The following is a 14,456-nucleotide window of genomic DNA, read 5'->3' as shown; positions in this document are numbered from 1 at the left end:
TCTGTTTTTTTTATAATTTTATTTTAAGCTTTCATGAGGCATCGTTATTTAAACAGCTCCATGTAGCTAGTCTGTACTTTGTAGACTAAACAGTAGACTTCACTCAACAGTGTGTTCTGCACAACATATTAAATATATCATATTAAAGCAAAGCTATGTAGAGCAGCAAATCATATGCAAAGTTACTATATGATTTTATATATCAGAATAATAATTAAAAACAAATTCATGTGTGTCTTCACAAGGGCCTTCAAGAAGCTTGGAGCCTGAGGCTGGTGGAAGCGTTATGGTAATCTCTTACATTCATTCATTTGTTCATTTATGTGATGTTGCAAAAAGACACATCTCCACTTATTTGTAAAAATGATTGTCCTCTGCAGCAGGACTCCAGTGACTGGACTAAACTTGAACCTGAAGTGAACAGTCCAGATGCAGACGAATCTCCAACTTACAGGTAAAAAATAACGTCCTAAATACTTCTTTTCTTCTTTTGAATGCAATATTACAATAATACTGTTAATGCTACATTTGGTGCCAAATAAAATCAATCGTTTACATTTATTCTGTCGTGTCCCTTCATGTGTACAGACAAAAAGTAACTCACTTGTTTTCTTTTCCACGACTTACTGTAGCCTACAGTCTGACGCAGGAAACTTTGAATGTGGTGTTTCTGGCTTGCGCTGGGTCTGTAAGCAAAAGGTCAGCTTTAAGTACCAGTTCTGCTCTTGGGAGGAACCTATGGAGAGGATGGAAAGCATCAAATACATGGCTGCAGGTCCCCTAATAGACATCAAAGTCATTGCTGGGAAGTTAGATGAGGTGTACCTGCCACACTGGATCTGCATACGTAAGTGGACATGAAGAAAATCATAAAATACAATGTACTGACTTTTTAAATTTCAGACAGCATGTGTACAGACACTGACACAATCCTTTCCTCCTCACTAATTGTGTGTGCTTGTATTTTGTGCAGATGACAACCCTACTCTATTAGACAAGTTTGCAGTCCTACACATAGATGACTGTGGAGATGTTGTTGAAGAAGTGTCTGAAGTCACATCGTCCCATGTCAAGCTGTCTGAACCAGTTTTCTCTCCAAGAGCAGTCCTGATGAAATTCGGCCTTCCAGTAAAAATAAACTGCAACGTGTTAATATACTATAAACCCAACACACCATACCTCATTCTACACGTTTACCTGATCCCACGTGATCCGGCGCTACAACAGGTTACTGAATATCTTACCGTCACAAATGCATAACATAACATTCAAAACTATACCAAAGCTACAACGGAGTATTAGTGCTAGTGTTCAGAAAGAAAACAAAAATGAAATTGCGAGAATAACATCTCAATATTTTAAAAGTTGTAATGTTACATAGCATTTAAGGGAAATTGGGTTCTAATTTGCTCCCTGCTAATACTTATTAAGCAGGAGGATGAAATCATTTAGTTTTGGGGGATTAGCTCTCTGCAGAATCCTTGTTGCAGCTCTGATTCATTGAGAACTTCCTTAAACAGCAGAGCCTTTTCTGCCAAATCTAACTGTGTAGTGTAGTTGCTATGGATGGTCAATTCCTTAACGTAAGTGGCTCTGACTGAACTGGCGGTAATTGACGATGACGCTGCAGCGGTGTGATCTCACAGCACCGGCCTGTGTGTGTAAATCTGATGTGGGTGTGTTAAGAATATTACATCCCTACAGTGTTTAGTTTTTGCTATTGCAATAGCACTTGCGACAGATAAGTGTATAGGACTTTTTTTCTCGAATGTACAACTTTATTCTCATGAGCTTTTCCTCAATGACTATTCTTGAAATCTCACATTTTATTTTTTCCCAATAGTGACCCTAATACTCTATTATTAAAACACTGTTGCTTCATGAATGTACTTTAAAACACAGATGGCAATGTTTGATACCGTAACCTTCAAGCAGCTTTATGCTGATATTGATTATTTTTTTTCCAGACAATGGACAAGAAGAAAAGAGCATTCAAAATAATCGAGAAGCCACAACCAGACAAGTACCTGAAGATGCAACAGGGTTTCAACCTCACAGCAGACATAGACACAGCAACAATTCTCCCAGAGGTACAGTTTCAAGATTTAACTTGACTATCTGATTTTGTCAAAAACTAACCTCTCTCTTCTATTTATTTTTTTTGCACAGAAAATAACCCTCCGATATGATAGCCAAGACCCAAATTTCTATGAAGTGTACATAGAGAATCCAGACAGGAACTTCCACCTGACACTCTCACACCTTTACAAAAGGAAGGGGGAACAACAGCGTGAACAAGTGTGGAACCATGAAATTCGAACAGGTCAGTGGTTATTAAACTATATTACCTGCACTATATGAAAAACATAATGTATTCTGTCTTGTGCTTCTAGTCTTTTACCATGAATTAATCATTTTACACAATAAATGTCAATAATAAATGAAAGAGAGCCGAATCACAAGTTTATGTCCAAACACTAATGCATACTGGAAATGGACTTGCTGCTCTGTAGGCATAATAATCTGGTTGTAGCCATTTGATTTATGTGTTTACCTGCATTTTAATGTATGATAATGAGGGTAAATTCCAGTTTAATTAATTCAATGAATAGAAACCATTAAAGGTGCTCCTGACTGCAAATATGGGTATTGGGACAGACCCACTGGTTAAAAACCAAACACAAAACAAAATACGGCAACCTACCTCACAAATGGCACCAGGTGGTTTACTGGCTCTTATAATATAAATATAAATGAGTATTATTACATTAGAGAAATTGAGAAACCATTTTATGTACTACCTACCCTTATGTTATTTAGCTAAAATATCTTTTTATTTGAGGCCCATAGGGGACTTTATTAAAATGATAATGTAAACTTGAAAATGTAATTCCACAATAGCATCATAATTTCCACATACAGTATGTATGTGTTATTTGTAGGGCTGTCAATCGTTAAAAATAGTTAATCACATTATTCACATTGATCACATTTTTTTTAGCTTGATTGTCAATATTTAATCTCAAATTAATCGCACATTTTTTATCTGTTCAAAATGTACCTTAAAGGGAGATTTGTCAAGTATTTAATACTCTTATCAACATGTGAGTGGACAAAAATGCTGCTTTATGCAAATGTATGTATATATTTATTATTGTAAAACAATTCAAGATTAAAGATTCAAGCCCTTTATTGTCATTGTGTAGTACAACGAAATTAGATTGTGACAATCCCATAGGTGCTAATGAGAAGATAATACAATAAAAAAAGAGATAGTGCAATATAAATATAAAAGATAATACAATATAAAATATAAAAATACAATATGTATATTGATGAGATGACAGTTTTGTCAGATTACAGTTTTGCCAGATTATTGCACAAAGTGTCCGTCAGATAATTATATAATTATTGCACAGAGTGATCAGCATGTTATTGCACATATCTGTAACAGTAGATTTACAGTATTTACGTTGCAAAAGTGACATAAAAGTGACCAACGTGTTATTGCACATTTACATTGCACGTCTTCAACTCAGACAGAGAGACGTCAGAGTTCAGGAGGTTTATGGCAGTTGGGAAAAATCAGTTTTTAAGTCTGTTTGTGTTTGTGCGGATTGATCTGAAGCGCCTGCCTGATGGGAGGAGCTTAAACAGGTTGTGTCTGGGATTGGCCCTTCTGATACAGCGAGTGTTCTGAAGGTGGTCAAGTGATGGCAGCTCAGTGCCGACAATGTCCTGTGCTGTTTTAATAAACACGCTGCAGGGCTTTTTTGGCCGCTTTGGTGCAGCTGCTGTACCAGGCTGTCATGCAGTTGGTCAGGATGCTCTCTGTGGTGCATCTGTAAAAGTTGAGTAGGTTGGCTCCTCTTAGCCTCCTCAGAAAGTAGAGGCGTTGCTGGGCTTTGCCTACTACTGCTGAGGTCAGCCTGCTGACTGCTGAGGTGTTGTCAGCCCAGGAGAGGTCCTCTGTGATGGTGACTCCCAGAAACTTGAAGCTAGAGACTCTCCACAGCCTCTGCTTTAATAGTTATTGGACTGTGTGTGGTCTTTTTAGTGGTCCTGAAGTCCACAATGATGTCTTTAACAACACAAAACAATGACAAATGTTGTCCAGAAACCCTCACAGGTACTGCATTTAGCATAAAAATATGCTCTAATCATAACATGGCAAACTGCAACCCAACAGGCAACAACAGATGTCAGTGTGCTGACTTGACATTCATACATCTTGAGGTCAGAGGTCACGGGACCCCGTTGAAAATGACCATGCCAGTTTTTCCTCCCCACAAGCTAGTATGACAACCAATGGGTTCATTCGTTTTTTCTAGTTTCATATGATACCAGTATCTTCACTCTAGCTTTAAAACTGAGCCCGCTACAACCTCCGAAAGATCAACGGCGGCTAATTGGATTTTTAAGAGGTTAATTAAAAATCACAAGTTGCGTTAATACGTTAAATAAATCCACAGTTGTTGAACGTTTTGATGTAAATACAATACATAAAACCAGATTATCACCAATCCATTTTTTGTTTTGTTCTGTATTTTATTTCAGTTGACTTTCAAAACTCTGGTGAATCTGAAGGTAAGAAAAACATTTAATGAGTATTTACAAGAAATGGATTTCAGTAACAGCATGACTAGTAGAAGAGTAGAACAGAGTCAATTGTAATTTCCTTTGAAATGTTGCCTCGGTTTGTACTTGTGAAACCAAAGAGGCAAGTGGGCTGGCTATTTGGTGTAGTATTCTGGTACTTTGGTTAGCCTGCTGTAGTATTTTTGTCTAGAATCTAGAACAAATGCATTTATTGTGCAATTGTCATTTTCATGTTGTGCAGCTGCAGAATCAACTGGACCATGTGATGGTGCTACAGTAAGAGGTAGGTACGCTGCAAAACATATTAAGGTACTTCAACTTAAAAACATACACGTTTGCATGCTTTCTTAAAATTAAAGTTGACTAAAATGCTGCTAAATTTCTTGTGAAAATACATAATTCTTGATTGATTATGGAAATTTGGGACTGCCCATTCATGCCTTTATGTAAATACACCTGTACAGAATCTGGATTTCAATGTTTTAACAATTAGTATATTATTCAAGAATGTTTTTTTTTACCAGAATGTCAACATGATATTTTCATTACATTTATTTCCTAAGTGTAAATTGTCATCAAACATTCTGTATGCCTATCTTTGTAGTCAAAAAGACAGGTGGACAATCCTCCATACCTGGTTCAAGTGACAGTGAGTAGTTTTCTATTTTCTGACCATGAATCATCACAGAAGAGCTGTCTGTCAACCAACCATTGATTATTCATTTTATATTCAACTTAATCTAAAACAGTATGTATTACCTGGCCTGAACATCTGAAACTGTATCCTGGTGTTTCCAGTTGTACTATGTAAATATTGAGCCAAAAAAGTTATGCCTTTGAAGCTCATCTGAGATGACAGAAATTTAGACTTTTTAGACACTAATCCACTGAGTGGTTCAAAAACAGGCAGGCAATGAGGGGGAAGGTTGCTTCAAAACCAGGAAGAGCAAGTTGAGGACAAATTAAGCGAAGCAAGAGCTGAGAGGCAAAGTCTGTATCTAGTCTGTATATTAGTAGGGATGCACCGATACCTGATATGATATCAGTGACAACGGGGCCGATCTATTCAATTCAATTCTATGTTTATATACTATATACATTATGTACTGGATTTTTAATTCCAGTTTATGTTTTGACCAATTTGTTGCTGCATTAAAAAGGTTTACACCTGAATTGTAATTCCTGTTAATTTTGGAAGATTTTTTTTGCTAAATTGTTGGTGTACAATTTCTTATTTTATTAATAAATAACAATTCACTACATTTGTTATGTTATCTATATATTTATTTGTTACATTTTGTATTACAAAGTTAGGAAAGCAATGTTTAAGTCAAGCTTGATGTTTCCTTACACATGAAATAATGATCCCAGTCACTTCCACACAGTGAGGCCTTCCTAGTGTGTGTATTCCCTGTCTGTCTAGTGTGGGCGTGTCTGGCTGTTTGTGTGTGTGAGCATCTCCTCCCCTGCAGGCTCTGCTTCTCCAATCACTCCAAACAGCATATTATTAACAAAATGACATAATATGCAGGAGTTTTTGAACCGTACAGGACTGACTGTTTTGGGTAGTAAATGTTTCCATTAACAAAACTTAACAAAACAGAGAATCCCCCAACATGCTAAAATATAAAAACATGCACTGCAGGTCCAAACACACAAAGTACTGTACTGTACTTTGTTATTGTCATCTATAGTGGTTGTTTGCATAAAAACACACAATTCAAATTATTATGATTATTTAAATATTTGCTTTGATTAAAAAGATCTTGGCAAGGAAGAGAGCTAATGTTAGGAAGTTAAACAGCTCACAATTCTCTCTCTATTATCTATTTTATATTGATGTGAAAACATCTGCTTCAAACAACTGGATTTATTCAATCCAGACAGCAACTTTGGGCTCAAGCTCAAACAAAAAGACGAGCTTCAACCAGTGTGGACCCGTGCAATTCGAAAAAGTCAGTTTCAAATAATATCACAAGAATGTATCCACGCTGTCTATGTACCACTTACATTTGATTGAATATGCAGCATTAGTAAAGCAGTAAAATGTGTAACTGTTAAATAAGGCAGAAAATCAGCAACATATCCATATTTTCTTTACCTCTGTATTTTTTTCAGGTGAATACCAAAGCACCGGTGGTCCTACACAAGGTAAGGCCTTTAAAATGAATCGGATTTAGAAGAATTTCACTTTGGATTTCAGAGTGTGGAAGAGCCCCGCTCCGTCTGTCAGTCTGCTCTCAGATAAACACCCAAAAAATATAAAACAAAATCAGGACCAACACAGCGTCTTCTATCGTATCACTACTACAGTTAAAATCAGAAAGAAGGTCGGGGGTAGGGGAGAAACTGATTACTGACCTGCTGCATGTGTACATGGATTTACAGTAACCAGGTTACTGAAGTCGCCTCACAGCGAGAGGGTCGTAGGGTCAAACCCGGCTTGGGTCCCTTCTGTGTGGAGTATGCATGTTCTCCCCGTGTTAGCGTGGGTTCTCTCCGGGTTCTCCGGCTTCCTCCCTCAGTCCAAAGACATGCAGGTTAATTGTTGATTCTAAATCGCTCGTAGGTGTGAATGTGAGTTTGAACAGGGTCGGCGCCAGAGTGTTAGGGGCGGGCGGGCAATCAGCTTTGACAGGGGGGGCATTTTTTTCATGTCATATAGCCTTTATTAAGTGTATCTTTAAAATTATCATGTTTTATGAAAGAAATAAACTGACAGAGAGGTGTATACATACTGCCACATACTATCCGATAGAAGTTCAGACAAAACGTCACGCCGCGCTGTGCAGCGCCGTGTTGCTGTGCAGCGCCTTGTTGCTGTGCAGCGCCGTGTTGCTGTGCAGCGCCGTGTTGCTGTGCAGCGCCGTGTTGCTGTGCAGCGCCGTGTTGCTGTGCAGCGCCGTGTTGCTGTGCAGCGCCTTGTTGCTGTGCAACACCGTGTTGCTGTGCAGCGCCGTGTTGCTGTGCAGCGCCGTGTTGCTGTGCAGCGCCGTGTTGCTGTGCAGCGCCGTGTTGCTGTGCAGCACCATGTTGCTCGCAGCCAGTTAGGACCCTCCAATAGAAAACAATGTAATCAAGCCCAAGTACATGTCCAAGTTGTTTCCTAAATGCAAAACTATCACTGTTTTGTGCTTTATTTTGCATTGCAGTGTTAAGTCCTTCAATTACCAAACTGAATGACTTGATTTTACTAATAGCTTAGCTGTTATTTCAGTTTAGTTTTTTGTCAGGAAAGAATTCAGCTATATACATTATGTACTGGATTTTTAATTCCTGTTTATGTTTTGACCAATTTGTTGCTGCATTAAAAAGGTTTACACCTGAATTGTAATTCCTGTTAATTTTGGAAGATTTTTTTTGCTAAGTTGTTGGTGTACAATTTCTTATTTTATTAATAAATAACAATTCACTAAATTTGTTATGTTATCTATATAATTATTTGTTACATTTTGTATTACAAAGTTAGGAAAGCAATGTTTAGGTCAAGCCTGATGTTTCCTTACACATGAAATAATGATCCCAGTCACTTCCACACAGTGAGGCATACAGCTTATTAATTGAACACTGGTATCGGATCGGTACTCGGTATCGGCCGATACCCAAAGACCAGGTATCGCTGTCGGTATCGAGACTGAAAAAGTTGGATCGGTGCATCCCTAATATATTAGCCAGGTCTTTTTTTCTCCAGCACTCCAGTTATTAAAGAAAGCAGTTTGTTTGCTGTTAATTTTTCTTTGCTTTTAGTTAGTCAGATGTTTATAGTCAGATGTTAAAACCATCATTCATGCAACATTTTTTATTTCCTGTCTCCTCAGAGAAACACTCTGTGGAGGAACACCCGTCTGCACTGATGCAGAAGGTGAGTAAAGTCACATCAGTCTGACTTTGCTCAACACAGCTTTCATTTAACACGATGCAGGTTGAAAAGTTGTGATGCAAACCAAACTCCTGATTTAAATGGTTCTCACATAACTGATGCTGCTTCAGGTGAGCTTTTCAACTATAATATTATCCACCAATAAAGTAGTCAAATCATGTCCCTTTGTTTTTTCAATTTGAATTCATCAGGAAGCAACAATCACAACGGACAGGGGGAGGCTTTTGAAAATGCTGGAGAACTTGAAACAGGAAGAGTTTGAAGGATTCAAGTGGAACCTGCAGGACAAGCACTTACTTGCAGGCCTCCCATGCATCCCACGCCACCTACTGGAGAAGAGTGACAGGTTTGACCTGGTGAATCTGATGTTGCAGACCTACAGCCAACCTGTGGAGGTGGCCAAGAAGGTCTTCAAGGAAATATACAGGAATGATCTGGTGCAGGAGTTGTCAGACACCAGCTCAGGATCCAAAGGTAAGTTGTGGAACAAACAAACTGTTTAGTAGTGGCATATTTATACCATAAATGTTATGCTTAAATTATAAATCAGCAACTTTGAATGCAGGGTAGCTCTTGAATTTCTTTATTTTAAATACATAAAATGATTGTATTATGTAGATGCAGTTATCAGAGGCAAAACTAATGTTTGCTACATAGTCCTCACAGTGAGTAAGCCACTTGGTTAAAGATGTTGTCGATAGTAACAGAGATAAACGCAGAGTAAGCTGATGATGGAAGTAGCTCAGGAGTGAGCCATCTTGCTTTCTACTCATCTCTGTTGAATGTTGCACATGTGCACATTCACGAGAAAATGGAGGTGGTTAAAGACAAACTCTATGAGCTGAAGTGCAAGCGAGCATTTAAATGATCCTGGAAACAGGAGTTTAGTTGGGTGGTGTTAGAGGATGTGAGCAAAACTCCAGATGCATTTACTTAAATAAAGATTAAACATAACAATCAATATTGGTCTTAAATATTATTTGATAACAGCTAATAAGGAAATAAAATAAATTTGTATAGGGGCAAGTAAAAATTTACTTTGGGCAAGTAGATTAAAAAAACATCAACGTTGATCCCTGATTTGATGATGGTCAGCGCTGTCGGGTCAGCGCTGTCGGCTCACAGCAAAAAAGTGCCGGGGCCTTTCTGTGTGGAGAATATATACGTTTGTTTTTTCATGTCTATTAAAATGATTTTTCCCTGCACTGTGTGAGGCAAATCAGGTTAAACAATCCCAAACACATACAACCACAATAATTATGAACTATAGTCGCTCTCTGCACACCGGCTCCGCTCTGAATGGCTCTAGAGAGGGCCATTAGCATTTTCACGTCAGCCACCGTAGCTCTCCAACGCGCTTGGCACCCGGGAGAGGCTTCAGTTGGTTGCATCTCCTCACCTCACCGCTAGATACCTCCAGATCCTACACACTGGACCTTTAACATCTTCTCTTCTTATGCTTTGTGTTGGACACTATCAAATAGGCAGTAGAAACTTCTTTCAACAGCAAAATAAGTTTTAAAATCCATCCCTGATGCAGCCTGAGAGGGAACAGAAAACACTCTTCTTCCTTCACATCATTATTCTCCGGTCGTGTAACGGGACACTATCTGTTACGATCAGTGAGGTTTTGGACCCAAATGCACACACAGACAGCGGAGTTGTAGTGGATCCAAAGGCTTTTATTGCCAAAAGCAGGAATTGTGAATGGGCTGAGGGAATGTCGAGGCTGGGGTTGAGCAGGGCAGGCAGGCGAGAATCCTGGGAACAGGAAACACACATAACTTGTCGAGCAAAAGTTCAAAAGACTAGGAACAAAATATCTCAGTAAATATTGCTGAGTGGCCGAGGCGAAACTACCACTTGGGTTGAGTCAACGATTCTGGCGATGAGTGACTGGAGAACCGGGATATTTGAACTGGAGTTAATGATCTGATTGGAAGCAGCCGTGCATGATTTGATCAGGTGGATTGATTGCATCAGAGCGCGGGAGAAGCAGAGCCTGCAGGGGAGGAGATGCTCACACACACAAACAGCCAGACACGCCCACACTAGACAGACAGGGAATACACACACTAGGAAGGCTGATGGCCCGGATGGGACCGTAACACATCTGAATGACAAAAAGCCATCACTTTAACAGATACTGTAGATCAGTGGTTCTCAAACTTTTTACATCACGTACCACCTCAGAAAATATTTTACTCTCCAAGTACCACCATTATGACCAGGGGGTGGGCAATTATTTTTCTTGGGGGGCCACATGAGAAACCCAGATTGTTGCCGGGGGCCAAACTAATTCTGTCAGACGTAACCTCTATTTTATCACTACATTAATTTATAGAAAAACATACTGCACACTTATTTATCAGCATTTATTATACTGAAAATCACTCCAAACAGCATATTATTAAGAAAATTACATTATATGCAGGAGCTTTTGAACCGTACAGGACTGACTGTTTTGGGTAGTAAATGTTTCCATTAACAAAACTTAACAAAACAGAGAATCCCCCAGCATGCTAAAATATAAAAACATGCACTGCAGGTCCAAACACACAAAGTACTGTACTGTACTTTGTTATTGTCATCTATAGTGGTTGTTTGCATAAAAACACACAATTCAAATTATTATGATTATTTAAATATTTGCTTTGATTAAAAAGATCTTGGCCAGGAAGAGAGCTAATGTTAGGAAGTTAAACAGCTCACAATTCTCTCTCTATTATCTATTTTATATTGATGTGAAAACATCTGCTTCAAACAACTGGATTTATTCAAGTTTCTCACCAAAACATACATTTTACGAGATTACATTTGAACACATCATGATAACGTTGTAATTTACCTCCGCCCAATAGTCATTTTTCCTGAGCCGACTTTGAACACCTCATAACAATAACTCAATGGCACCTCCGTTAACGTTCGTATCTCCGGTATTTAGCCAGTCAAGACTGTGCTGCCCACCGGCTGCTAACAGCTAACGTTACTAACTCTCCTCCTGCTGATTTCAACACAGTTTTGTTGTCCACAGTGTCTCTTTATCAGGGAAAAATAGGGTGCACTCCCTCAGGTGTAGTAGCGCCACGCTGTTGAGCGCTTTTTTTTTTTTTCTTCACCGTGGCTCCAGCACCAAACAAACTGAAACATGATACAAAGTGCGTATGCATCAATGTGCATGCGTAACTGTGGGAAAGCATCAATACAGAGGAATCGATAGTCAGAGATGCCTCCGCGTACCACTAGAGAGAGCACGCGTACCACCAGCGGTATGTGTACCATAGTTTGAGAACGACTGCTGTAGATGAAACCAGCAATGTTACATATTCCATGTCTGTAAAATCTTTAGCTACGTGCCTACATGTTCTGGTTTATTAGAAACAAAGCAAACGTTTCAGCAGCTTTCACCCTAATTAGAATTTTCATTACTGTGTTGCAGCTGCAGGATCATCAGCTTGAGCATCTGGTGTGAATACGGCAGAGGGAGGTAGGGGCCCAAACCATAATAACATGTAACATAAACATCATTCTGTGATTCTGAAGTCATTTTCTTTGCTGTATGTGTCACTGTGTGAACTTTACACAGTTATTAGCATGTGTCGTCATGTAGATTAGTGTTGATCAGATAAAACACTGCTTGATTTTTAGCAGTGTGAGGGACTCCAGGCGTGGCAGTGACATTCAGTTGGTCCACCACTTTGGATTGCCATGACATTTTGTACAGACAATCATGTTCCCCAGAGGATGAATCGTAATAACTTTGGCGATCCTTTGACTTTTCCTCTAGCGCCACCATGAGGTTGACATTTGTTGTATTTTTGGGAAATGTTTCAACAACTGTTGGATGGATTGCCTTGATATTTGGTTCAGACATTCTGTTCCCCCTTCAGGCTGAGTTGTGATCACTTTGGTGATTCCTCAACTCTTCCTATAGCGCCATCATCTGGTCAAAATAATTTCCAATACTTTAGTTTATGACCATAAATACCTGCAAAACAAATGACATTCCCATCAGCCTCAGCTGAACTTTGTGTTTGATGCTAATTATCAAATGTGATCATGCTGAACAGAGATGGTGAACATGGCAGATATTATACCTATTTAGCATTATCATGCCAACATGCAGCCTCACAGAGTCGTTAGCATGACTGTAGAATTAATTTTATTTTTGCAATGAAGCATTTGAATTATATTTTCTGAAAAGCAACAGATAAATTGATTATGATTTTTTGATTTCCTTTCCCAGATAAACTCTGTGGTTGAACACCTGTCTGCACAGATCCAGAAAGTGAACAAAGACACATCTGTCTGAGATGTGAACACAGCTTTTATTCAATACATGCTGGTTGAAAACCGTCCTCACCTTGAACTGAGAAATTACAATACAAAACCAAAATTCATTATTTTTCATCATACAGAACTGAGACTGTATTCAGGTTTGTCTCTTCAGCTTCTTGCATGTTTTCTTCAGTAATGTAACAGTACTGCGATCTCTAGCACCGAGGAACACAAGAGGAAATGTGACTTTTTATGCCTCTCAGGAGGGAATTTATTCAAATTTGGCACAAACGTCCATTTGGACTCAAGGATGAGCTGATTACATTTTGGTGGTCAAAGGTCACTGAGACCTCACAAAACATGTTTATGGTCATAACTCAAGAATTCATATGCTAATTATGACAATTTCACACAAATGTCTTACAAGATGAAAGTGGTGACATTTTGGACTGACCTGGATGTAAACTGCAACTTGACTGGTTGGCGGAGGCGTACAACCGTGAGGCCGTAATTACTTTATTCATGTCAGTCAAACTGAATTTTTCTGTTTTTAAAACAGAAGTGTGAAATTATTCTGTGGCATGAACACGGACGGTGATTTCCTTTAGCAACAGATCAGGTTTTTCTAGCTGCACAGTGTGCGAAAATAATTATATTAACCAGTTTATAGGATTTAAAGGAGTAAGGGGGATGAAGGGAATCATCTTTTCCTCTGATGATGTTTAAGCAATGCAAGCACACAACAGTATTACATGTCAAAATGGAACAAATGTATATATATATATATATATATATATATATATATATATATAATCTGGTGTACACATTTACAACAGGATGTAAACAGGTGTGAGATCTGGAGGTGAAGAGCTTACAGGCCTACAGGGTGATGTTTCTGCCTTTATTGAGGTAAAAACAATCGTATAATGTCTACTTGCCTCACATTGAGATTCATCTTTTATTATAGTTGAGGATAAATTACATGTAATATATGCCTTTATGTATTTTTTTAAATTTCTGTTTTATAAAATTGTATTTTGTTATATTAAAGTCTTTTTATATTTACTGTATATTTTGTCTTGAAACCTTTTTCATGTCTTACATGAAGCACTTTGAATTGCCTTGTTGTTGAGAGGTGCTATGCCAACACATCTGTGTTACATATAAATGCACTGTGTACTTTGAATTCACCAGGTTGAGATGTTTTCTATTTTAAATTATTAATATGTGTGGTTCATAGCTTTTAATTCAAATGAAGTGGCCTAAAATCAATATATGAAGCAAGAATAATGGTGTAATGCAAAAAAAAGATCTAGTAGGATGATTATTTTTTATGACTTTATGCTTCTTTGTTTATAAAAAAAAAGATGTGTAACACTTTATAATAACCATCATTTATAAATGGTAAATTAATAGTTAATTAACCTCAGTGAAGTTATTTTACTCTTAACAACGAAATGATAATAATGTTTACTAATTATTAGTGATGCTATATATATATATATATACGTATATATATATGATTTCCTTATGTACAATTCATTGAGCCTTCATGTGACCAAAATCACCATACAGGTACACAAAATAAATAACTATGTTGATACAAAAATTTAAATATCAATGACCATATACAGAATCATCTTTTCACAATATTATTTGGCAAATACTCATTTCACCTTAACCAATCAATAATAAAAAA

At 38.0% G+C, this 14,456-nt stretch overlaps 1 protein-coding gene across 1 annotated transcript; it reads left to right on the top strand.

The window, feature by feature from the left end:
• Window positions 1-13,827, top strand: LOC141778430 (NACHT, LRR and PYD domains-containing protein 1 homolog). Its single transcript, XM_074652695.1, has 13 exons — window positions 1-289; window positions 381-454; window positions 633-847; window positions 974-1,227; window positions 1,968-2,090; window positions 2,170-2,323; window positions 4,558-4,587; window positions 4,841-4,882; window positions 5,204-5,248; window positions 8,418-8,461; window positions 8,671-8,953; window positions 11,919-11,966; window positions 12,726-13,827. Exons 1-12 carry the CDS (start codon window positions 287-289, stop codon window positions 11,936-11,938), a joined length of 1,287 nt encoding a protein of 428 aa, XP_074508796.1. The 5' UTR covers window positions 1-286; the 3' UTR covers window positions 11,939-11,966; window positions 12,726-13,827.
• The last annotated feature ends 629 nt before the right edge of the window (window positions 13,828-14,456 follow it).

This window comes from Sebastes fasciatus, chromosome 12 (assembly GCF_043250625.1).
Source record: "Sebastes fasciatus isolate fSebFas1 chromosome 12, fSebFas1.pri, whole genome shotgun sequence".
NCBI classification, from domain to species: Eukaryota; Metazoa; Chordata; class Actinopteri; order Perciformes; family Sebastidae; genus Sebastes; species Sebastes fasciatus.
Note: the sequence above shows the minus strand (reverse complement) of the source record. Positions and strands in the feature narration are given on the sequence as shown.